Genomic DNA, 23,718 nt, shown 5'->3' with positions numbered 1-23,718 from the left:
AAAAACCCTCCAAACATTTTAAGCTTGTTTCAACCTTATACTTATTTTCCATAGTTTGTATTTGATTGTTTCAAACCTTTCAAAAGTACTAACATGCAATTTAATTTTCAACTTTTAAAATCCATCACTCTTAGCATTATAGTTATGCCAATGTACACAAATATTAATTACCACAACATAGCTTTCTTTCTACAGAAAATACACAACAACCATATGTATCTGAACTCATTTGTGGAAGAGATCATGCATATAATCCAGAGGTTATCTTTATAAAATGATCCAACTCACAGTATCAAGCATCTGTAAAACCTTGTCCTGTTCACAAGCATCCAGTCCATCAATAATTACAACAAGCCTTGTCTGATTCTGAGTGAAGCTGTCAATGGTTTTTGCCATTTTGGCCATCAGTTCCACTTCACATTTCAAAACCTAAAAAAATGAAAAAAAAAAAAAGAAAAGAAGGAAAGGACACATCTATAATACTTAAAACTGATAAAAATACATACATTTCCTTTTGCCGATTACTATTTGTCCCAAAAATACTCAGTAAGATTACAAGAAAAAATTTACAAATACTCAAAGTGAAAAGTCCTAAAATATCACTTCCAACGTATTAATTTCCTTTTTGAACAAAAATGTATAGCAGAAACATATATTCCGCTTTGATATAGCAAACTATCCTTATTTAAAATCCATTACAATGTTATTTAAGAAAGTAACATTTATGCACAGTAAAAAGCATTATTTCAGAAGTAAATAAAAAAGCATTTGTAGCTTCAGCTAGTCCTCAAACATGGCTCTGCAAAAAATGTACAGCAAAATTTTCTATCTCCCTTCCAGCCAAGCACATTATGCTATTACTCTAATAGTCAAGATAGGCAGTCTGAAGATCTGTTAAGCTTTTCAACATTGTTACACATGTAACAACCAACCATAACATAGAAACAAAGGAGGAATTTGCCTTTCCTAACTTCAGCAGCTAACAGGTAGACATTAAAATCTGATCTCTTAACCAACAGGTTCATTAGAATGTGCACAGTAAGATGACATAAAACATGAGATTAACAACTCTCCTGAAATACTTCTCTCCTTTGATGGCCAAGGGTGAACCTAACTCCTAAAGGCTCAAGTTATGTCAGATAAATACCACTCAACAAACAACTGTCAAGAAAAACAGTACCAACACACAATCAGGTCTTCTGTGCTGCAAAAACATGACACTAGGCATGCTGGCATCAGATGGGATTCACCTTTCTCAAAAGGCAAAGAGAGCATTCAACCAGGAGCCAGCAGGGTTAACTGACACAGCTTTAAACAAGAGGGAGGGGGATAAATCAGGCTTGCCCACAACAAACTGTGGTATGACACACTAAGGTTACAGGGATGAAGGGCTACTGAGGGCCCTCATCTGAGATGTGCTGGCCACACTGGAGCATACTTGGTAGTCTTATGGAGATCAGCCAGGAACTCCTGAGGTAACAGAATCCAACAGGGAAACACCACTAAAATACTTCAAAGGAATTAAAGGGTGCTCGACTAAGAAGCTGACAGAGCTGACAGCCCAGCTGAGGTGCCTCCACCTCAGTGCACACAGACTGGGCAACTAACAGAAGGAGCTGGAAGCCACTGTGCTGCCAGAAAGCTGTGACCTAGCTGACATTCCAGAAACTTGGTGGATGAATCCCATGACTGGAGTGCAACTGCTGATGGCTGCAGGCTGTTCAAATGGGACAGGAGAGGAAGGAGGGGAGGAGAGGTTGCCCTCTACAACAAGAGATGGAGAGATCACAAAAAGATGCCTCTGAGAAACAACCACAAACTGGTGGAGTCAGTGCATAAAAGACCAATAAATGTCACCTTGGGGTTTGTGTCTTTAACAGGCCTGATCAAGGGGGGCCTATTGACAAAGGCTATGTCCCAGCTACAGGAGGCATCATGCTCATGGGCTTGCTTCCTCCTGGGGAACTTAGATGACCCCAGCATCTGGAAACGCAGCCCCATGAGCTGTCAGCAATCCAGGAGATTGCTGGAATTCAGCTAGATAATAGACAAGCCCTACCAGAAGGGGAGCAACACTGGACCTGATGATCACTAATGTAAGTGAGGTAACTGGGGATGTCAAGCTTGGAGCTGCATCCTGGGCTGCAGTGATCACACACTGCTGGAGTTTGCAGTCCTGAGGGATATGGGTCAGGTAAGGAGTAAAGTCAGCACACCGCATTTCAGGAAAGCAAACTTTTGGCTCTTCAAAGAGATAGTCAACAGACCCCCTGGAAAACTGACTACAGGGACAACACAGCTGGCAGATCTTTTAAGGATGCTTTCCATGGAACACAAAAGCCTGTAATACCCAGGTACAAGAAAATTAGCAAGGAAGACTAAAAGCTGGCTGCACTGAGTAGAGACCTGCTGGTCAACCAAAAGACCAAGACATAAATGCACAGGTAGTGGAAGCAAGCACAGGTACACTAGGAAGAGTATAAGGGCACAGTCTGGTTGTGAGAGGATGTGGTGAGGAAGGCCAAGGCAGAGCTGGAGCTGAACTTGTCAAGAGGAGCAAAAAAATAACAAAGAGTCAATGGCTCAGTGTCCCAATGGACATCAGCGACAAGTACTTTCCCTCAGAGGTCCACACTGGGACCAGTGTTATTTAATATCTGCATTAATGACATGAATGAAGGGATCAAGTGCATGCCCAGCAAGTTTGCAGATGACACCAAGGTAAGTGGTGCAGCTGACACACCTGAGGGACAGGACGCCATCCAAAGGGACCTGAACAAGCTCAAGAAGGGGGTTCATGAGGTTCAATAAGGCCAAGAGCAAGGCCCTGCAGCTGTATCCCTGGTATCATTCCAGGCTGGGTGATGAACAGATGTAGAGGAGCTCTGCCAAGAAGCTTGGGGGATGCTGTAGGTGAGAGGCTGGACACGGCCCAGCCATGTGCCCTTGCAGCCCAGAAAGCAAAAATGTGTCCTGGGCTGCATCCAAAGCAGTGTGAGCAGCAGGTCTGGGAGGGATTCTGTCCCTCTGCTCCACTCTAGTGAAACCATACCTGCAGCCCTGCATCCAGCTCTGCACTCCTCAGCACAGGAATGACACTGATGTGTTGGAGCAAGTCCAGAGGAGGCCACAAAGATGATAAGAGGGATGGAGCACCTCTGCTGTGATAAAAGGCTGAGAGGACTGGGATTATTCAGCCTGAAGAAGATGAGATTCTGGGGAGATGTTTATTGTGGCTTTCCAGTACCTAAAGAGGCCTGTAAGTAGTATGAGGATAAACTTTTTGGCAAGGCCTTTTGCAAGAGGAAAAGGGGGATTGGTTTTAAAAACTGACAGACAGTCAATTTAGGTTAGATATAAGAAAGAAGCTTGTTTAAAATGAGGTGGTAAAACACTGGTACAGATTGCCCAGAGAAGTTGTGGATGCCCATCCTCGGAAATATTCAAGGTCAGGTTGCACTGGCTGACCTTTAAAAGGTCCCTTTCAACTCAAACTATTCTATGACTGTTTGAAAAATATTTGTACAACAGATTTTTATACATTGGCTGTAATCTACAAAGTTAAAAATCAGGATGCTACATTTTACTTTCAAAGAATAAGTATATCTGATGAGAGCCTGAGACTATATTTATCAGTTTATAGATACAAGACAGCAAAACAGTAGTATTTCCTACCATTTTTCATTAAATACATGGAGTGTTTTGTAATGTTCCTTCAGTGCTACAATTTCTTTCTTAGCAAAGAGGTCTTGCACACAAAGTTAGGCTTGTTTTTACACCTTTAGAAGACTCTCAAAGTTATTCTTTCTCATCTTATGATCTAAAGCAAGCTTTTACAAAATAATGGTAATTGAGAATTGTTTTCCAAGTACTTTCTTCCCAGCAAAAATAAAATCAGAAAACTGAACCCCCAAATTTAACATTCATGATTAAGCAGATAGATCTCATACACGAAGCACAATTACCACTGGCACAGAAGTGTCTCATTCAGTAAAAACTCACCAAGTCTCATTCTCCTGTTGTGAGACTTAGCCTGATTAAATTAATGGTGCCCCAATTTAATAATGCTCCATGTTTGGGGGTTCGTTTCATTCCTTTTAAGGGCCAATTCATACAAACACTCACCTTCATGAAGCCCTCACTTTTCAGCTTGTGAAGCTTGGAGGCAGCACTGTGAAGACGTTTTCTTTGAGAATTCAACACAGAGTCCATCACCTGCCACCATGTGCGGCAATTCAAGAAAAAGGCCAAGCCAACAATACAGGTCACTGTTATGAGGATAACGTTCACTGTCATGTTGGCTGACTCCACATTAAAAATCGCCAACAGGGCGATCGCAGAAACAACGCAAGACAAGATGAACAGGAAAATCACAAAGGATGGGAGGCAGCAAGTTTTCTTCCATTTCTTTTTACCTAGGAAACGGGTACTGCTGTTAGAATTAATGTACAATGTAAAGACATGTGAGAGAAAAATCTATTCACTTGCATATTTTTCATAAAACACTAACTGGCACAAAAGCTTACTGCAGTGTTACCATCTAGTCACAAACCTGTGGAGAAAAAAATCTATTACTTGCCAAAATTCTTGGAAATTAAGAATCAGAAATCAGAGCTATTCCTTTAATCTTTAGTTTATTTCTATCATTTCAAGAAATCCACACTGGATAGAAATGAATTTTGTACCAGTGCTATCACCCCTTTTGCGGTATCTCTTTGTAAAGTGTATTTATGTAAATAAATTGTAGGACAACAGTACAGGATCTACTCAGTTTTAAACTGGAACTTACATAATATAACAGTACCATTGAAGAACTAAACCAAAATTACAAGCTGCAGCCTGAGGCCATCCTTTCTTGCATGCTAAAACACACACGAACAGGAAAACTGCAGCAAATATGCTTTGGACAGCTCACAAGGGCCCCAGAGGAGAGTACAGAGCTCCTGACTTCAAGTGGACTGATAAGAAAGAAGCAAATACTGCAGTTGGAGCTTAGCACAGCTAAATCAGTGACCAAAGAAACAGCATTTTCCAAAGCAGCAGTCTCTGCCTTTAGGACCTGTACAGACCCAGTGGTACATCTAGAAGATTGCTATCTTCTGGACACATTTGTTGATAACAAAGAACAGAATAGCAATGATCTGAAGCAAAATTATGACAGTTAAACATCAGTATTTGAACTGCAGGGGGAAAACCAAATTTTTAATATGCTAAGTAGAAAGAATACTCAAAGTTTATATGTGGCCCATATAATTCTCTATACCAACAGAGATCTTGGTCATTTATGTCAGCAATGTGAAGGTTTTTCACATTGCTGACATAATTGACTCATAGGATTGTGCTGTAGGACAAAGCAACAAAAATGCATAATGACAGAAGTGAGAGGCAAGAAATGAAGTGGAACAGCTCAGATATAATTAGACTCAGTTCTAGACTTAGTAGAAATGTAAGCATCCTCTTACTAGAAAGAGACAAAACTGGATTAGAGAGACACTTAAATATCAGGAACAATGTCATAACAATTGAAAGAGGCATGTCTGCAAGTTTACAGACGTAACAAAAATTAAGATACAGAAGGCTAAAAATAAACCTCTATGGAATTTCTATGAACATCTAGAGGTAATAAACCTATGACCCTGGACCTGTAAACAACTTGAGAAGAGAATGTGCAAAATCATCAAATAGATAAAACAATTTTAAAAAATCAATCAGATATTTAGACAGAGCACAGGAAGGCAACAGAGCAAGGAATACAAGTGAATGTAAGATTACAAATGAAAGGGAAAAGATGATTACTGCAAATAATCACAAGAAGCCAGCACCACGCTGCCATTCCCAAGACATCTTCAGGAGAAATTACAGCTGTTTTACTAAGAAAAAGGAGAGGAACTGCAGAACCTAACATGGAAAAAAGGGTGAAAAAATCCACACATCTCTTTCATAAAGAACACTTAGTGAATTTGTAAAAGAACAATGAGGAGTAAGTTGTGTTCAGCACACAGCTGAACATAGCAAACATAACGTGTTTTTTCCAGCCTCTGCAGGACAGAAGAGTCATTTCACTTTGTGAGAGGTGACAGATTCCTCAATTCATGGACAAAAAGAAATGAGAAGTAACTGACACATATTAAAGTACAAATAAATCCTCAATTAATTACAAGTTAAGCTCTAGTACTCCTTCTTCACAATATCATACTCTCCTCTGTGAATTTCTTTTTCTAGAAACCTACAGATGAAACAGAATGAAAAAGCTTGTAGTATCAAGAGGTAAATTTCATCCCATCTTACTAGTATTAATCACAGCAATTTATAGGATTGGACCAACATGTTCTACACATTTATTATTTCTAAGAATAAATAGTGGTCACTCATACAAGCTCTAAATTAAAATCTAATAAACTAAACAAACCTCTCATAGCAATACACATAAACATACATTTCCCTTTATCTGACTCAGACACATTGACTTAATTGCTATGGAAATATACTGCATCTATAAGGATGTAATATAAATATACATTTCCACTGACATTTCTGAAAACTGTACTTCACAGGAGATATTCCTTTATTATATTAATAAAATCAAGATTAGCAAATAAAATGGGGCATTTTTTCTCTTCCAAACAAAGAGTTCTCCCTTCTCTATGAATTTCTGCATGGCTACAATTTCTAAAGAGAGCTTATAATGCAAAAAACAGAAGCCCTGGTAACAGTGCACTGAAATGGAAAAACTGGAAATGTCAGTCAGGTAAAAAAAAAAACAAAAACCAACCTTGTGTATCTTCTGTCTTGAAAACTCGAAATAGCCTTGTTGCTAGGAAACCAAATTCCCTTTCACATGCATCAGAGAGGGTAGCAATCATCTCAGCCAGTGAAGTCTCTCCACCTACACTGGACAGTCTATTGTAGTCTGTAAACAAAAATCTGAAAGAGAAAAGCATTTATTTTGTATACTTCAGAAAACTTTAAATATTTTCTGGCAACTAAAACAAAAGTTTTGCTGCATCTCTGTAGTTAAAAGTTCTTTTAAGTGGTACAAAATGTAAAACACTTAGATTTTTTTTTTTTTAAAATCTACATGGAATTTAACTACTTCCCCATTTATCAACCTCTTCTTTGCCCCACTTCCTATTCTAAAACTTGATTTCTTTAAAAGACAAAAATTGTCACATCACTAAGAGTTCCTCAGATGACAGTAAAAACATGAAAATATCTTTATGATGCCAAACCATAATATTGACAAATATTTTCAAAACTGCATTCTGATCTATTTTCAAATATTTATAGAGGATTATAGAGGATTATAAAAAATACAGAAACACAAGATGACATAAAAGCACCATGAGGAGAAAATAGAAGTCTTTAAGCAATAGAAGTAAATTAAATTTTCAAACACATAGTATAAATTTTCTTGTTTTCAGGTAAACTAGAAGTTTTGAACAGTCTGATGCTCTGCTTACAGGGAAGAAAAAAACCCCCAAACCTTAACAAAAGTAATCAGTGGAACAAGCATTAAACATAGATAATACACAACATACATAAACTCTTCTTTTATCTGGTATGAATTTTCCTTAGTACAACAGTCAAAATCTCTAATTCTAAAAAGCATTTCCATCAGCTTTGGAAGATAGTAGTGTTCTCAAGAAAAACTCTCTTCCTCACACTCAAAAGTTTATGATCTTCTAGAGCTACTGTTTTTCTAACAGGAATCTCAATAAATTTTCCTATGAAGCTAAATGTGCACATTAAACACACAGTTTGAGAAGTATCAGAGTGAGCCTGACTGATTTATTCAAGAGTAAAAAAATGAAATAACTAACCTGACAGGTAAAGCTTTAGTGGTTTGCTCTGGTAGTTCTGGTGGGTTCACAAACATGAGTTTGAGAAGCAACTCTAAATATCCAACATGTCTTGCCAACCTTGTACTTAACACCCAGGCCCAGTTCCATCTCTCCCCTTCTCTCCGGCCACCAAAGTAAATTACAGCTAAAATATTAAAAAGATGTTACAGTTTTAATTTAGCCAACATTGACAGCTGAAAGAATCATGAAGTTTGAAAAGATAAAGTATGGAGTTCTGTAAAAAAAGTTATGAACTTTTAGCAGTTAGGCTAAAAATGAGAATGGTAAGAATAACACAATGAAATTAATAGACAAAATCCTTCTTTGTTCTCAAGAATGCCCTCTCACAAATTACATGCAAAACAAAAGGTCCAAAGGGGTCTTATTGTCTACAAAACCATTTAGTATTTTTTATGAATGGCAAAGCATATCTACAAAGCAATATTTAATCCCAAAAATAGATTAAAACATTCATGAATTCCATACAAGACTTACTAAAGAAAATGTAGAGAACAGCTAATAAGCTGAGTGACACTGCTATTCCAAGCTTTGCGTCCACAGTGAAAGCAAGCAATAAACCCAAACCTCCACACAGCAAGAGTGTGAGGAATACAACAAGCCAGGAGAACTGAAACAGAGGTTCAATCTGCTGTCCTGCAAAAGTCTTCATTTCATCTAAAACAAAAACACAAAAACCAGTTAACACAGCAAGACACTAAGGAACAGATCATTTTTGAAAAGAACTTTTTCAGCAGACTGTATAACTTATCTCAATTACTGATTCAAAAAGAAAACAAATGATGCTTGAATTCTTCTTCAAACATCAGCACAAAATCATCCATGCAATGAATGAAAATATTTAAATACACAATGCTTAGAGATTCCTTGCTGCAGATTTTCTACTTCTGAGAGCATATTAAAAGTCATGCAATCCTCCTGCGAAAGTGTAAAACATATTTTATGACTCTGAGAAAAATAAATCCACCATATCTATCAAAAACCCAACCCAACCCCCAAAATCTCAATCACTGAAGCATGGACTGTGTTCCTCAAATAGTCAGATATAAGAGTACAATGTGAAGGCCGTAGTACTATTTCTGTTTGTGGATTCTTATTAACTAAGACAGGAATTCCTGAAGGAACTTATTTCGGTTCTACAGAATAAGAAATAATAGATACACAATCCAGAATAAAAACAGGAATGAGGAACAGGAAGAAAACACTGAGAAAGTGCTTTAGAAATGTAAGAGCTCATCAGCAACAAATATCACAGTCAAAATACATATGGTTTTTGTTTATGACATGGAACAGGAGGTGAAAAAAATGAATGCAGAAATCCCATTTTGGCTAACAGAGAAATCACAGAAAGTAAGAAACACCAAGATTAGTGGAATGATTTTGAATTATATTGAAACATCTCCGAAAAACAGCCTCTATAAGAAAATGCTAAAACTAAGTAAGATGCCTATTTCCACCAGGAATAATATTGATTCATTTCATATACTGCATTTGCCTTCCTCTGTCATTTCAGAAAGTTCTAAAAACTCAAAATAAGAAACAGGAAAGGGGAAGAAAACTAGATGCAAAGAACATACACTACAGAGAATAAAATATTAATAGCCTGATAATTGTTCTTAAGCATTAAAAAGAAAAAGATACATAGGATGCACAATAAATAAATACTACAGCAGAAGAGGTCTGAACCTGATCTGACACACAAACAGGCCCAGCAAGGCATATTTTGGCAGTCAGACTTTCCGCAGTACCTAAAGGGTAGATTTACTGCTGCAGGAAACTCACAGGAAAATAGACAAAAGCACTTAAAGACCAACTTGACATTATATAAATGAACAAAGCAATCTATGAATGAACTGGCCACAGTAAAATTTCAATCCCTTTATCATAGAAACAGAGGCCAGACACAACATTACATGGACCAACAACCCTCACAAAAACCAATAACTCCGATGTGATGCTTTTCATAGATAGATTGTAAGTACTGAAAAGACTAAATCAAGATTTTACCTTCCAGTTTCTTAAGCAGGAAAGATTTTCCACTTCCCCACTGTGCATACAAGCCTACACAGATGGGTGGCTGCATGGTTGGTTCACTCAGAATATCAGCCAAAGCGCTGCTGTACAGATCATAGCCCAGCATGTCACCATCAGATTCAGTGGGAGACAAGTGTCCTGCAACACAAACACTGTGCTACACAACTTTGCTCTAAGAAAGCTCTTCAGTAGAACAATTTTCATACATAAAGTCATGACACGTTCACCCATATTTGTATATATACTCCTGCCCTGTAACAGCTTTTGTTCTTTGTACATTCCTGTTCAAAGCAATTTTAAATCATCCACATAAATGATACATAATTATCACAACTACTAAAGCCTACTACAAGATTCAAGACCCCAAACCACAGGAGGTCAAAGAAAGTAATTCCCACACAAGCAAGATCCAAATAAAAACAAACCAATCGACAGAAGTCACGTAGTATCTAACACCTAAAGTCAAAATAAAAGGTTATTATACCTCTGCCAGGCTTTTAGAGTGATGGGGTTTTTTCCCAACTGATTATTTTTAAGCCTTCCTGTTAGGTGCAACATTGAAACATTGAAAAATCTGTAGTCACCTTTCAATACATAGTTGAATAAACTGGATTGTCAATATATGAATGATTTAATAAAAACTGCTTATACTTACTGGCACCAAATATCTGTGTTAAAATACTCTTCTGGTGGCTACAGTCAATATTGTAAGGGGTTTCTCCTGTTTTGTTGGGTCTATAAAGCAATCGACCATCTTTTGGATTTCTCAGGAGTAATTCAGCAAGTTTACGGCTTCTTCCACGAATAGCAATGTGAAGTGGAGTATCCCCTTTCTGCAATTAAGTGAACAGCTTGTAATATCTACCAGGAATTCCTAAGACTAGAGACAGACTATGCGTTCAATGCTGTTTCAGAAGTATTACTTCCTTGAAATAAATCTTAGGGCACTTTCAAAAGCATCAGTGCCTTACAGCAAGCATTTTTCCCCCTGAAAAAGCATTACAAATGTTTCAGAGAAAACATGTAAAAAAGCAGTTCTTAGAATGCTAAACCTCAGACACTTTCTTCTTTCTTAAATGTTTATTAATATCTTAAAGTTCATGAAAACTGCAGTCTCTGTGAAGAAACAAATGTCTACAGGCAAACTCAGGGACTTGTTTGGAACAAGAGACAGTGCTTGTTAGAATTGTTTCACTGTCTGCTCAGAATTCCCCAAAAACTTCCCAGTAAAAGCTTTCTTATTGCATCAAATCAATATAACTACTTATTCACCCTAAATAAGAGATTTAAAAAGCACCAAATAAATGTTGCTGTCTTTAAGAGTTTTGCAGTCAAAGCACGTAATGCATAACAAGACAGAAATAATCACCTGTATTTATCCTTGGCATCCTTTAGTTTAATGTCTATTAATCAAAAACTAACATTAGTGACAATGACAACCATTCTCTATGCTCTTCTTCAAGTATACTAAGAATTAGCTGTTTAATCTGTGGAAGTTTTATTCCTTGCCTGGATTTTTTTTTCAAGTAATTAAGAGCACCCTAACACAAAACAAACCAAAACCTAACAATATACTAATGGTGGAAACAAATTTACACTTAAGTGTTCCTATCTATTTAATTATTAAACATATGGGAGATTAAGCATTTAAGTCTTACTGTCTATTTAATTATTAACCATATGAGAAGCTCTCCTTCTTTAGCCTCATCAGTATTAGCCTCAACAGCTCTCTCCAAAATCCTGCTGCAAAACTAAAATGATTAAATTTACTGAAGTAAATAAACAAATACTCTTTACCTTGTCTACAGCAGAGACCTTAGCTCCTTTATCCAGAAGAAGCTCTACTATTTCAATATTCCTCATCTTGGTTGCCTTTATAAGTGGTGTCTCTCCATCCTAAAATGGAAAAGTAGGACTAATATAAAGACCTCCATATAGCCAAAACCAAGGAAAAGAAATAGTGATTCGGTAACAAATTAAAGCAAAAAAATTTAAGATAATTAAAAATAAAACCGCTGTTGTGCAAGCAACAACACCTTAGCACCTATGTCTGTGAAAAAGTATCCCAGACCCAGTTCTAGATTAATTAGAATCAAAGATCAAAATACATTTCTGTCAATAACAGTGTCAAATAGAGAAAGACGAAATTCAGTTATAATACTAGATATTTGAAAATACTTCAATGCTGCGCCAACTACTTCTCTTATTTTTCCCTTACTGCTGCACATGCCTGAACTCATGCCTAGTAATATCAGAAACCTCTTTCCTCAGTTTCCAGTAGCACTTGCTCTTTACTCCTTATTGCTGCTCATGTCAATGATGTAAGGAATCCACATGCCCCATGCTATCCCTGTTTGCTATTTAATAGCAAATCATTTTTATCAACAGAGGGAATATTACTATTGCTGAGAAGACTTATTTCATGAAAAAAAAAATTAACAGTGTTCAAGGTACCAAAACTTCCCAAAAACTGAATTTTGTATGATCTTCACATCACATAAGAGCTAAGAAAAGAACAGATAATAAAGAAAGCAACTCAATTAAAATTCTGTTACCTTGGTACATGTCTCAGTATCAGGGTTGCATTGCAAGATATCCCTCACCATTGTAGCATTTCCTTTCTCAACTGCCCAATATAAAGCAGTTTTATTATCCTAAAAAAAAAAAAAAGTAGTATTAAACACTAACAGTACTTTCATTGGATTTAGTTGGATTAATTTCAAAAAAAGTATTTAAAGTACAACCACTATATATTGAAAACTGCATACAATAAAGCAAGTTTTAGCACAGCTGAAGGCAAAGGGAAATGTCAACAAATCTAGGTGGCATAACAGAAGAATTTAGAGGGGAGGATGAAAATTTGGCTAGGGAATATAAATCTATTTTGAAAACCTTTGTGAAATATATTAAGAGCTTTAACAATCCAAGCAGACTTAACCTGTCTTGAAAAAGTTTCTGAAACTACATGTAAGTATTCAGTTCGAACTCAAATATACAAATTACCTAATGAAATAAACATTTTTTCAGAGGCCATGGAAGCTGGGAAGCTGTAAAAGTAGATGGACAAGAAAGGCAACACGAAGCACCAGAACACTGATCAGCCAGACATTTCATCAGTAAACCTGGAGGAAGGTTCATAGCCACAAATATGCTTCTGTCATCTTCTTTTCCTCCCAGTGATGTGTGGATGTGTGCCACCCAGAAAGTCTTCACATATGGGAAGACTTTCACAATCTTTCTGTAGCCTAATGACTGCATCATGACTCTTTCTGTTTGATGCATATTTGTGTAGAGACATTTAAGAATAGCCTCTGAACACACACCGCTTCTAAGCATGAATATCAAAGTGTCCCTTGCAGCCTTCTACCTTGCCTACTTCTTTCATTTGCAGCTCTCTCTCTTCCACTCATGGGCCTCACAGAAAACTGAGTTTAAAGCCTTTCTCAACAGTTTAAGAAGCCCAGTGACTAAGATTTCATTCCTCTCCAATCACTTGAGTTTCATCTTCTCTGCCCTTCAGTGAGCTGGCTTCCAAGATATCAGCCTGAGCTGTACATCAGCTACATAGCCAGGTGCTCCCAGCCAGGTCCTTTCTCCTCCCAGAAGGGCTGAGGAAAATACTGCCTGAGCCCTCACCTGCCCCAACACCTACTCTCAATGGCCTTTGAGTCATGTTTTATCTGCTGAAGGTATCCACCAGCTAGTGACCACACGAATGAATGACCAGCAAGGAACACCATTGCTGGAAGGCTGATCAAGACTCAGCAATATTTCTGAAATGTCACAAATTTGGGCAGTGAACACATCTCCCCAGAACAGGCCAGCAGGCAAGTGCTGGCTGCAGTGCTAAACAGCAGGGAAGTTGATCCCAGCAGGGAAGTGGCACTCATCTCCAATTTTGATACTGCTGGTCCTAAACTATGATCTGAAGTGAGGAGCCAAAATATTGCTCTGATGGTACTGACTCCTGCTGTGCCTCCTTGTAAGGCCACAGAAGTGTTCTCTAGATCAACCACTGCAAGTTGCCACTCAAGCAGCCTCATGCTGCCAGAAGTCACAAGCTTCCCTGCTACCAAACATGTTGCATCCTCCTGCTGTTTCTGTATTGCTTCAGTCACAGCAAGATATTGAAGAGCTTCAGATTTTCAAACCCATGTCACAGCCAGAAGCTGAGATACACGGGTTGCCAATGTCAGGTTAGAGGAAGAGATTCAAATGCTACTTTTTCTTGAGAATAAAAACTTGCAGACTTTTCAGAGACGCTCTGCAGCAGCAGCAGGCACTGAACCTTTACAGCTCTCAGTGACTAGTTAGTTTTGTGTACCAACTTGGCAGAACCCATGTGCCAACAAAGCAGAGTGATTTGAATAGCTTCAAGCAAAAGAAAGCAAGTTGAATGTAACAAACACAAGTACCATACTGAATGAGAGATCTTCCAGTAGAAGAGTAAAACTAATATCTTAATCAAAGGACAAAAAAGAAAGAAGAGGTAGGTAGAAAACACAGAAATCACTAACAGTGTTTAACAGACAGTAACAAAGAAAATTGGTGGAGACCAGAACCAACCAAGCACAGAATTGCTCTTACAACAGATATAATCTCTGGGGCATCACATTTCATTGATATTCTATTTAAAATATGATTAAAATCATTATTTTAAGTATCTTTAAAGTATGTAATTATCCTAAATCTGTTCAGTAGTGCAGATGAAGTTCAGTTTACATCTTTTGCTTTTCAACCATTATACAATTAAGTGAAAAAACTGTGCTTAACAGGCCATTACAATTACATGTATCTTATTTGTTAAAACCTGCACAGCAACGTGATGTATCTTACTGTTTGACGCAATTTGAATTTCCTACAGAGTAGACAGTGCAAACTTTAATGCCCTGTTTTCAGGAATACAGTATAATTGTTTGGTATAAAGATTCACACCCTATTTAAGAAGTACTCTAACATTTACACTGTTGTACTTACCTGACCTCTGATATCTATATCAGCATATTTATGGAGCAGGGCCCTCACAATTTCAACGTGACCACCTCTAACAGCCCCAATCAACACTGTATCTCCACTCTAAAAAAAATGTGAAAGAATATTGAACATGAATTAACATTATTTACGAACAAGAAATGCAACAGAGAATGCATTATAGCTTCCAAATATGCACTATGCCTATTCACATTGAGAAATCTCCACTCATTTTAAAAAAGAAATATATAGAAAATAGAACTATCTCTGAAAAAATGAGTATTTACTAGAAAAAATTCTTAACTTTTTTCTCAATTGTTCAGGAAAACAAACACTACATAAATACATCTAGCTTAAACCACTATCCTAAAAACATCCAGCATAAATTAATAATAAATATGAAAAAAGCCAATAGGGAAGGCCAATGCACTCATAGTAATAACCTACTTACAACCAAACAAGAATATTGTCAATCTCTTTGAGATGTTTCACAGTTGACAAAAGCTCCTTAAGAATTTTAAATACATTTATCTTGTTTACATACACTATGCTATTACAAAGAAAAAAGCAAAAGGCTGATTTCATCTCAGATTAAAAAAAAAAAATTTGGCGTGGTAAACGAAGTTTTATATACATAAAACAAAGTTACAGTTGTGCTTAAGGCTTCTGATTTTAACACACTTAAGGACATGCCAGAATTTCAGAAATTACCTTATACTCCTGAAACTGCCTATTACTCCTCTTAGGATGAAACAGGAAAAATAAATAAAAGCATAGCAAAATCACAGGTGTGGAACTCAGAGAACTCAGCAGTAGGAAATGCCCCATCACTCATTCATTACATACTTGGGTGAAAACCAAGAAATTTTCTTTATCAGAACCTACTCTAGCATCTGAAACTAAAAGTGTATTTCTGGAACACAGTCAGCTGTGCTGAAAGCTGTAATTTCTCCCTCCTGAAAGCACAGAAATGCAGACCGTTGTAGAACATTGTGGCAAAAGAGGTGCTAAGAGGATTGCAATGTATTTTCTTAAATATTTTAAGATTTCTTTGCTATGTGCCTGAGGTGAAATTTGTCATGACACGACTGTAGCTCAGTACACTGCCATCTAAGAAAGGCACTGACACCTGAAATACAGGAAAATGCATCCAAAATAATTTTAAATTTATTAGGCAAATATTCGAAAACTTTCCTCTATTCTCTGCAACCCCAAACAATCCAACTTATGCAGTGTCAAAAACATATTACCTCTCTGAACTAAGTCACTGAGCCTGATAGAGACATCTAAGTTCAGGTACCTAACCAACTACAGCCTCGAGGCTGCAGTGCTTGACCTGTCTCTCTGACACTTCAGAAACACCTTCCTGTCAAGAGGGCACTGCACAGTGCAAAGCACCTGTGTAAGTAACCAACTAAAATCCTGAACTGCCAGCGAGCAGATTCACACTGTGGGCACTGTTCATGTCACATCTCAACTGAGTAATGCACTTATGGGTCAGGTACACAGCGCTAGATTTACATCTCTTAACTCAGAGCTGAAGTCTCCCTCTCATATATGCAAGTTTTGTGGTAAACATTTTTATTGTAAAAGATAAAGGTACATGCTGAATATATTCTTTTTTTACAGAAACCACGGTTTACAGTTTAAGCAGCACTACCCCACCCCAAACCTAAAGATTAGTTCAGAATTAGTCTTATGTTACAGATATGTCAGATGCCCTATGTTCTCAATTCAAGCATCTCAAAGAAAAAGAGTAGTTTCAGTAGTTTATCCTTTACCTTCACATAGCAACATTTAGCACTTAATGTACTTGTAAAAGAGCAGTACACAAAAACACCCCTAGATGGCAGAAAAATCAGAAAGCCAGAAAAATCACATATTTACAAATCTGCATACACTGGTATTTAAACATAAACTATATAAATATAAAGTGACAATTATGATGAAAATTGACTCACTCTGTCAGGAATGTTCACATAAGTTCCAGCATCAAGAAGATCCTGCACAATTTCAGTATGTCCCTCCTTGGATGCAATCATCAAAGCTGTATTTCCATCTTTATCTGTTAGGTTCACATTTGGGTTCCTTTTCAGAATTTCTTTTACTGAGTCAGTATAGCCACCCTTCACTGCTACAATAAGTGCAGTCATAGAATTCTTTAAATAAAACCAAAATATTTCATTGTACAGCGAATATAGCAATCATCATTATATCAGCAGTTCAAATAAGAAGAGAACACTGACTAACATCACTCTCTTAATCAACCAAATGGTACTTCAGTTTTGTGTTTTAAAGTGCACCAAAAAACACGCTTTTTAAAAGCAAAGAAATAAACTAAGAGCAATAGTACGCATTTCAAATGCAAAAAGTAAAGCTCAGATCAGTTTATTCTATCTCCTGAATTCCACACCTGATACAATAATTTTCTTCTCATATGGGAACATAGTATTATCAGAGTACCCGGGTCTACCAATGTTCACAAAGAAGATTTTTTAAGAACTTCAGAAATAATCATATGAATACCGAAAGTTTTCCCAATCTTCCACTTAACTAGAAATGGACTTTGGTTTTGTTTTGACAAGCAATTTAAATGTAATCTGTTGTATTTAAAAACAATATGCAGCAGAAACTTCTGAAAAAAAATCAGTTTTTGAAAAGTTGCAGTCAACATTATTACTTTCAAAAGATGATTTGTATTTGATTTACTTTTCAAATGGCACTGAGGAATAGGATATTTGATATATAAGGCGTAGATACTGAATGAATTTAGACAGCATTAACCTTCAGATAACAATTACCTACATTTATTTATAGTCATTAAAATTTACACTTAACATACTAGTGTGTGTGCTGTCAATACAACTCCCTAGTTACATCACTAAAAGGTGCTAAGAAATAGGACACAGATGTACTCATCACTGGAAAATGCAGTTACTTACAGCTCCTTCTTGGTCAACATCAGCTCCCATCTGCAGCAGGTATTTCACACACTCCAAATGACCTTTCCTTGCTGCCCAAACCAGTGGGGTGGTTCCATACTGAAAAAACATTCACAACATTTTATCATATTGCTTTTTGTATTAAGTATCCCGTACAACCTAGTATTTATCCTATACTTCATTGCTTTCGTTTTTACAAAAATATAATTAGGTCTTGTGAATTAACACAAGCATTTGAAAAGCCGCTTCAATTTTTCTTTTGTAGATAGCTGTAAGAATTATTTTTCTATATAACCTAGGATAGCAAGGTTTCCAATAGCTCTGAAAATAGAAATATGTTCACAACCATCTTGAGCATACTATGCAAAAACCTCTTTCAAGCATAACTTACTCTAGCATGCTAATTTTAATCTCATGGGTAAAATATAACAGCAAGTGTTTTTCTAATCAAGAACTCATAGATTTCCTTTCACAAGAAATTCATCAAACATTACAGAAATTAAATGTTATACAGGTATAACTTACTTTGTCAGAGCAGTTCACTTTAGCTCCATGCTGCAGTAAGAGATGGACTATATCTGAGTGGCCACGTCCTGCTGCCCAAATGATTGGATAAACACTGTATTGCTTAGAATTAAAAAATAAATAAATAATTATAGTCTTATGCTTTTAATTCTTTTACATCAACAAAACAAGTCTCAAGAGATGTTAAACCCATAGAAGAATGAATATATAGAAATAAATCCAACTGCATTACCAATGATTGTTATCTAGTACATTACCTAGATGATATCTGGGAAGATGTCCACTGTTTTGAACCAGTTTTGATTTATAACTCTTTAAACAAGGTTTGTAAATTCACATCCCTGTCTTAATAAGAACAGTTGTAAGGTAGAAAGGAAGCAACAGACAGCTGTGTAATACCCCTGAGTAAACAGGACTGCAGAGGATTTGTGCCATGCCCACAGACACTGCATATATAAACCTGAGAAAATCAACCATCACAGAGGTTGCTCTGGCCACTGGGGTTCTTTCTTCATTGTTCCTTGCCTCAAACAGCAGAGAACTGCTAGCATAAACAAATTGTTCAGTGCCTACACTTTTGTAGAAAATGCTTACAAATGAGCTAAATCTCAAAATCTTAGGTTTTTTTATTCTCCAACATGAATGGTATATGTTCATATAATCTAAACTATTATGAAACAATTAAAGCAAATTATGGTTTCTACATTGCACACATTAGTTACTCCATTAACTTCTACAGTTGCAGAAAAATGACAGTTGTGATACAAATAACATTAGATTCACTACTTATCTTTTCTATGATTTCCTCTCCTGGTAATTTGAATCTCAGTATGAGCTATACACCCATTTGCTTCAATTAAAAAAAAATCAAAATTCTTAAAAAAGCCACTGGCAATCACACAGATTATTAAAGCAAGCCCTTTATAAAGTACAGCAAAAAATGTCATACAGCAAAGAATGTAAAATGTTTGATCAAGATAATAAGATGAGCATACAACTCAAGACTTCAAACACTTGGGAGAAGGAGATGTTGAAGACTAAAACTTACCATGCCTGTGATGTTTGGATTTGCTCCTTTCTCAAGCAGCAGTTTAGCCACTTCAGTACGGCCTTTGTATGATGCCCACATCAGGGCAGTCCATCCTCCCTAGCAAACACAATTCAAAGAATTGTAAAAACTGAAAAATACTTAAGAAATATAACTAATGATTTGATTTCATTTTGTATTTGTCCTAAGACTATTCTGTAAATTCAATATATAGTAAGGACTGACCACACAATGTTGTAATACTATTTATTCAGAATGAATAATAAGCTCCTGTATGGAAGTACTAATTTCCTGTTATATGCAAAACTTGGGAAAATATCATGTTCTTAATGTTGCTGAACACTGTATTCAGATTTCAAATGCACATACAAATCCAACCACTGGATTAAAAAAAAAAAAAAAAAAAAAAAAAAAAAAAAAAAAAAAAAGAAGAAACACATCAATATCTTAAAATAAAGTCTAGATTCCAAATCCGTTAACATAGAAAATGTACTTTTGATTTCTGTAGCAGGGAGTAATAAGAGCAATTCATTTCAAACTACGCCGGTGTGTTCATTTAAGTTTGTAAGCTAGGAGACAATGAGGTTTCACTGCCTAAGGCATTTGACAGGTCAGGTAAACAAATATAATTTTAAAATAACAGCATACCTCCGATAACTGTAAGCACAGTTTTGATTTATTTCTTTATAATACATCTCTTTCAGAGATGTGAAAGATCCCTCTGACTGGCAGAGGTCTAGAAATCAAGCACTTGGCCATGTGAATGTGCTTAATGTTAAACAAAACATCTGGGTTAGTGAAGACGCCTCAGCTTTCAGACAGAATGGAACTTCAATTAAAGGAAGCACTTGAAGTCACCCCTAGTGGTTTTCCACATTTTAACTTAAGCAGAACCAAATCAGTCCTTGCAGGTGCTTAATTCCATCTTCTGTCAATGGGAACAGTTTATAGCTCTTCAGGGCTATCTAACTGCAGACTCATGTCAGCAGCTTTTGTAACTCTTTAGATGGGCTGGACTGTAATGCCCACTTTCCCATATAAAATTTTGGCAAGATGAATGAAAGCAAGTGTTAGGAGACTGAAAACAAGGACTGCTGTATGAGCAATCATGGCTGTCCAGAGTGAAAGTAAATACAGACAGGTATCTTCTGGGAAAGATAATGTTTATTTTACCAGAATACTTAAAAAAAAGGCCACTACCATCCAAAAAAACCTCCAACAAAAAAAAAACCACAAACCAATCTTCCTCCTGCAAAAAACTCTCACCACACAAACCACACCCCAAAATCAAACTGTTGTTCAGCTTAGCTTTTTTCCAAAGCAAATTAAGGGGGAATAGCAGCCCTGGTAAATCAGCTGCCATTATTAACAGTAAACCAATCATTCGACAGCTGTAAAAAGCAATATTTAACTATATATTCTTTTTCATTTCAACAGCACTGGGTACATAATGTAAAAATGAAAGGTCTTTCCTTAGTTTAATGGAATCGAAAAACTCCAACTCCCACAGGTGTTCTCTATTTTATTTTTACACTAAGCCAACACATACCAAATCCCGATGTTCCAAATTGACATTATAATTGAGTAGCTCTGCTACAATAGCTGCATGTCCTTCTTTAGCTGCTGAAATAAGAGCTGTCCAGTTATCCTACAAAAAAAAAGGATAAAATGTTATAAAGTAATATTCAATATTTCAATACAAGTAACCTTGGTTTTCAAATGTTTAATATCCACAACAGGAAATAGAGAAGCTCTTAAAACAGGTGTCCTTTAAAATAATAATAACAGTACTAATAAACTCACAGCATGCCAGTTATACACATGGAAATACAGAGCAACTACTCCAAATCTCCCCTCCAGTTATGTGCTCTCCTACCCATTATCTAGCCCTTTCCACTCCTCAGTTCACTGCAGGTTATCTTAATAAACATACGGAGGAAGCAGCACCTACAAAGCATTAGAAAATGAGGTCAAGGTTTTAAAAACTGCTGAGAGGGAATAAGATGCCACCAAGACCACAGAAAACAGTGGCAGTAAGTCTCCACAGATAGTGTGTAACAGCACTCAAGGGACTGATATGCAGGGTAATCTGGACCACAGCTTTTCACACTTCTGATCACTTCAGGAAGACACATTTCCCCTTGCATTATGTTTATTTCCCCCCCACTGCTCAAAGCTCATCCAGGTGTGGATTGATTTTTTAAATGCTACACACTTATAAAATATAGCATCAATTTATAAGGTAGCTGTCCTTCCTACAAGTATAGAAATTGTGGCATTTACAGCAACTGTAATAAAATGTCTCATAACAACAGAGACTTGGTTGGTTGGTAGGTTTTGGTTGTTTTGGATTTTTAGGTGACAGATTCCACAGAAGACCTTTCCCGGATATCCATGTTGCTACACTTAAACTAAGTGCACAAGTAAATAAAACAAGTGATATCCTTTCCCTGGTTATCACTCTTCACTGGACTATACAGAGCTTTCAAAACTTTCTAACAGTATCTCTGTTCTATTCACCCCTTTTGGGCATCTTTCATCTGGAGTCAACCTCTTTTGCTGAGGCACAAAGACAATTCATAAATGTGAAACCCCTCTCTGACAATGTTCTGAAATAATCCTTTAACCTGAATTCTCTCTAGGTATTTATTGGAAAAACACTAAAACCAAATTTTAAAACCCCACCAAATAAACAAAAATTCAACCCACTGACAGACCTCAACAACACCAAGATGAGCAAAATCACTTGTACCTCATCTTTGATGCTGTATTTCTCTATTCTGATTTCCCAGAAGAAACACCAGCAAATTCAGCAGAGATCAAGATGTTTTAAACACCTGAGGAATATCCCTACTTTTCATGAGGGCTCAGAGAAATACATGAGCTAAACAATTTTGTATAAAATTTCTCATGTATGTCATCATTTTCCATCTGCTTTTTTCCCCCCTGAGCTCAACACTAACCCTCTCTTTGCCTGCCCCTTGAAATTTCTTCTTCTTCCACTGTTAGGTGCCATCACATAAAACACTAATACTTACTGCATCTTCCAAGTTGCAATTAGCTCCCTTCTTGAGAAGCTCCTGGACAATTTCTAAACTGCCTTGCTCAGCAGCCAACATAAGTGGAGTCTGGCCATTCTGAAATCAAAGTGAGAGGAAAATAGATGCATTGGGAAATGATGACAATGACACACATACCCACACAATAAAAACCCAGAAACTACAGAGCAACATTGTTTCCATTTTTAATTACCACTGAGACGTAGTAAGAAGGAATGGTGTTGAAACCACACCGCATACTTGCAATAAATATGGAGAATATGTTATTAAATCCTGTCCCATAGGAGATTAAAAAATAAACACAAAAACCCCCAAACATTTCAGACATTAAAAAGGGCTACTAAAAGGAAAAAAGTTACATTATCAAATATCTACCTTTTTGAATGATTTCTTCACTGAAGACATCTCCAATATGTGTTACATCTCTACAACTTGGAGTAACTCATTCACATTGCAGAAAAAAATTAATAAAGAAATATATCTACCTTTGGAACCACATTGGCCATTAAAACATGCACACTGATTTAGAGGAACAGTTGCTAAAGCCTTGGAAAAAATAGTCAGGTTATATACCCCACTTTTATCTCACAGCATAGGAAATACAGTCATCACTCTTGTCCTCTGCAACATGAGTTTTTAGCAGACAGTCTCATCTCAGGGAAGATGAAAGACAGAAAATCTGGTTTATTTGCCTTCAGAGGTATTTTAAAAGTCACTTAGAATCTGTCACCCTTCCATTAGCCTACTTTTGTGTCAGCAAATTTCTCAGATACAATTGCTCTGTATGCTGAAAAGTAAAACTTGCTAAATTTTACAGTAAATTTCTTAATTACATGTTTAAAAACTTAAGAGAATTTTTCCTGACCTTGCATCTATTTTTTCTCTCCACCATACAGAAAACTCAAATTAACTAGTTTCTTAATAATGCTAAAGCTACATGTTGGGAGCTATATACCAGCAATTTCCCTGGAAAGAATAATAATCAATGCAGAATCACAATACAGTAATATCACTAATCTCCATAACTGAAACTATTAATAATATGATTGCTAAAGATACTTGATGACTCTTTCTGCTCTTTACACACACAGAATCAGAGAAATACATGGATTCTTTCAAAAATGCTTTCTGGCCCATCAGCTGCTCCTTACGTAATTATATTTAGAAGGTAATTTTTCACAAGGAAAGGTTGTGCCCTCATGTAAGTTTATGCTGTTATAACTGTACATTGTATACATTCAAAAGGACACCATTGCTTTTAGATCCTAAAGTATATTTTG

General features: G+C 36.5%; 1 protein-coding gene across 5 annotated transcripts in view; it reads right to left on the bottom strand.

The window, feature by feature from the left end:
• Positions 1 to 23,718, bottom strand: part of KIDINS220 (kinase D interacting substrate 220) — a 75,178-nt gene that overhangs the window by 40,866 nt on the left and 10,594 nt on the right. For all 5 annotated transcript variants that reach the window (XM_084203241.1, XM_084203244.1, XM_084203245.1 and 2 more), the window contains 16 exons: positions 22,418 to 22,516; positions 20,929 to 21,027; positions 19,380 to 19,478; positions 18,332 to 18,433; positions 17,807 to 17,905; positions 16,826 to 17,023; positions 14,871 to 14,969; positions 12,449 to 12,547; positions 11,691 to 11,789; positions 10,549 to 10,726; positions 9,867 to 10,031; positions 8,337 to 8,516; positions 7,821 to 7,986; positions 6,773 to 6,924; positions 4,126 to 4,415; positions 289 to 429 (listed from right to left, as the gene is read on the bottom strand). In XM_084203241.1, the coding sequence (XP_084059367.1) occupies positions 289 to 429; positions 4,126 to 4,415; positions 6,773 to 6,924; positions 7,821 to 7,986; positions 8,337 to 8,516; positions 9,867 to 10,031; positions 10,549 to 10,726; positions 11,691 to 11,789; positions 12,449 to 12,547; positions 14,871 to 14,969; positions 16,826 to 17,023; positions 17,807 to 17,905; positions 18,332 to 18,433; positions 19,380 to 19,478; positions 20,929 to 21,027; positions 22,418 to 22,516 (2,265 nt within the window). The remainder of the gene's footprint in view (positions 1 to 288; positions 430 to 4,125; positions 4,416 to 6,772; positions 6,925 to 7,820; positions 7,987 to 8,336; positions 8,517 to 9,866; positions 10,032 to 10,548; positions 10,727 to 11,690; positions 11,790 to 12,448; positions 12,548 to 14,870; positions 14,970 to 16,825; positions 17,024 to 17,806; positions 17,906 to 18,331; positions 18,434 to 19,379; positions 19,479 to 20,928; positions 21,028 to 22,417; positions 22,517 to 23,718) is intronic.

This window comes from Fringilla coelebs (genome assembly GCF_963513975.1).
Source record: "Fringilla coelebs genome assembly, chromosome: 3".
Classification (NCBI taxonomy): domain Eukaryota; kingdom Metazoa; phylum Chordata; class Aves; order Passeriformes; family Fringillidae; genus Fringilla; species Fringilla coelebs.
Note: the sequence above shows the minus strand (reverse complement) of the source record. Positions and strands in the feature narration are given on the sequence as shown.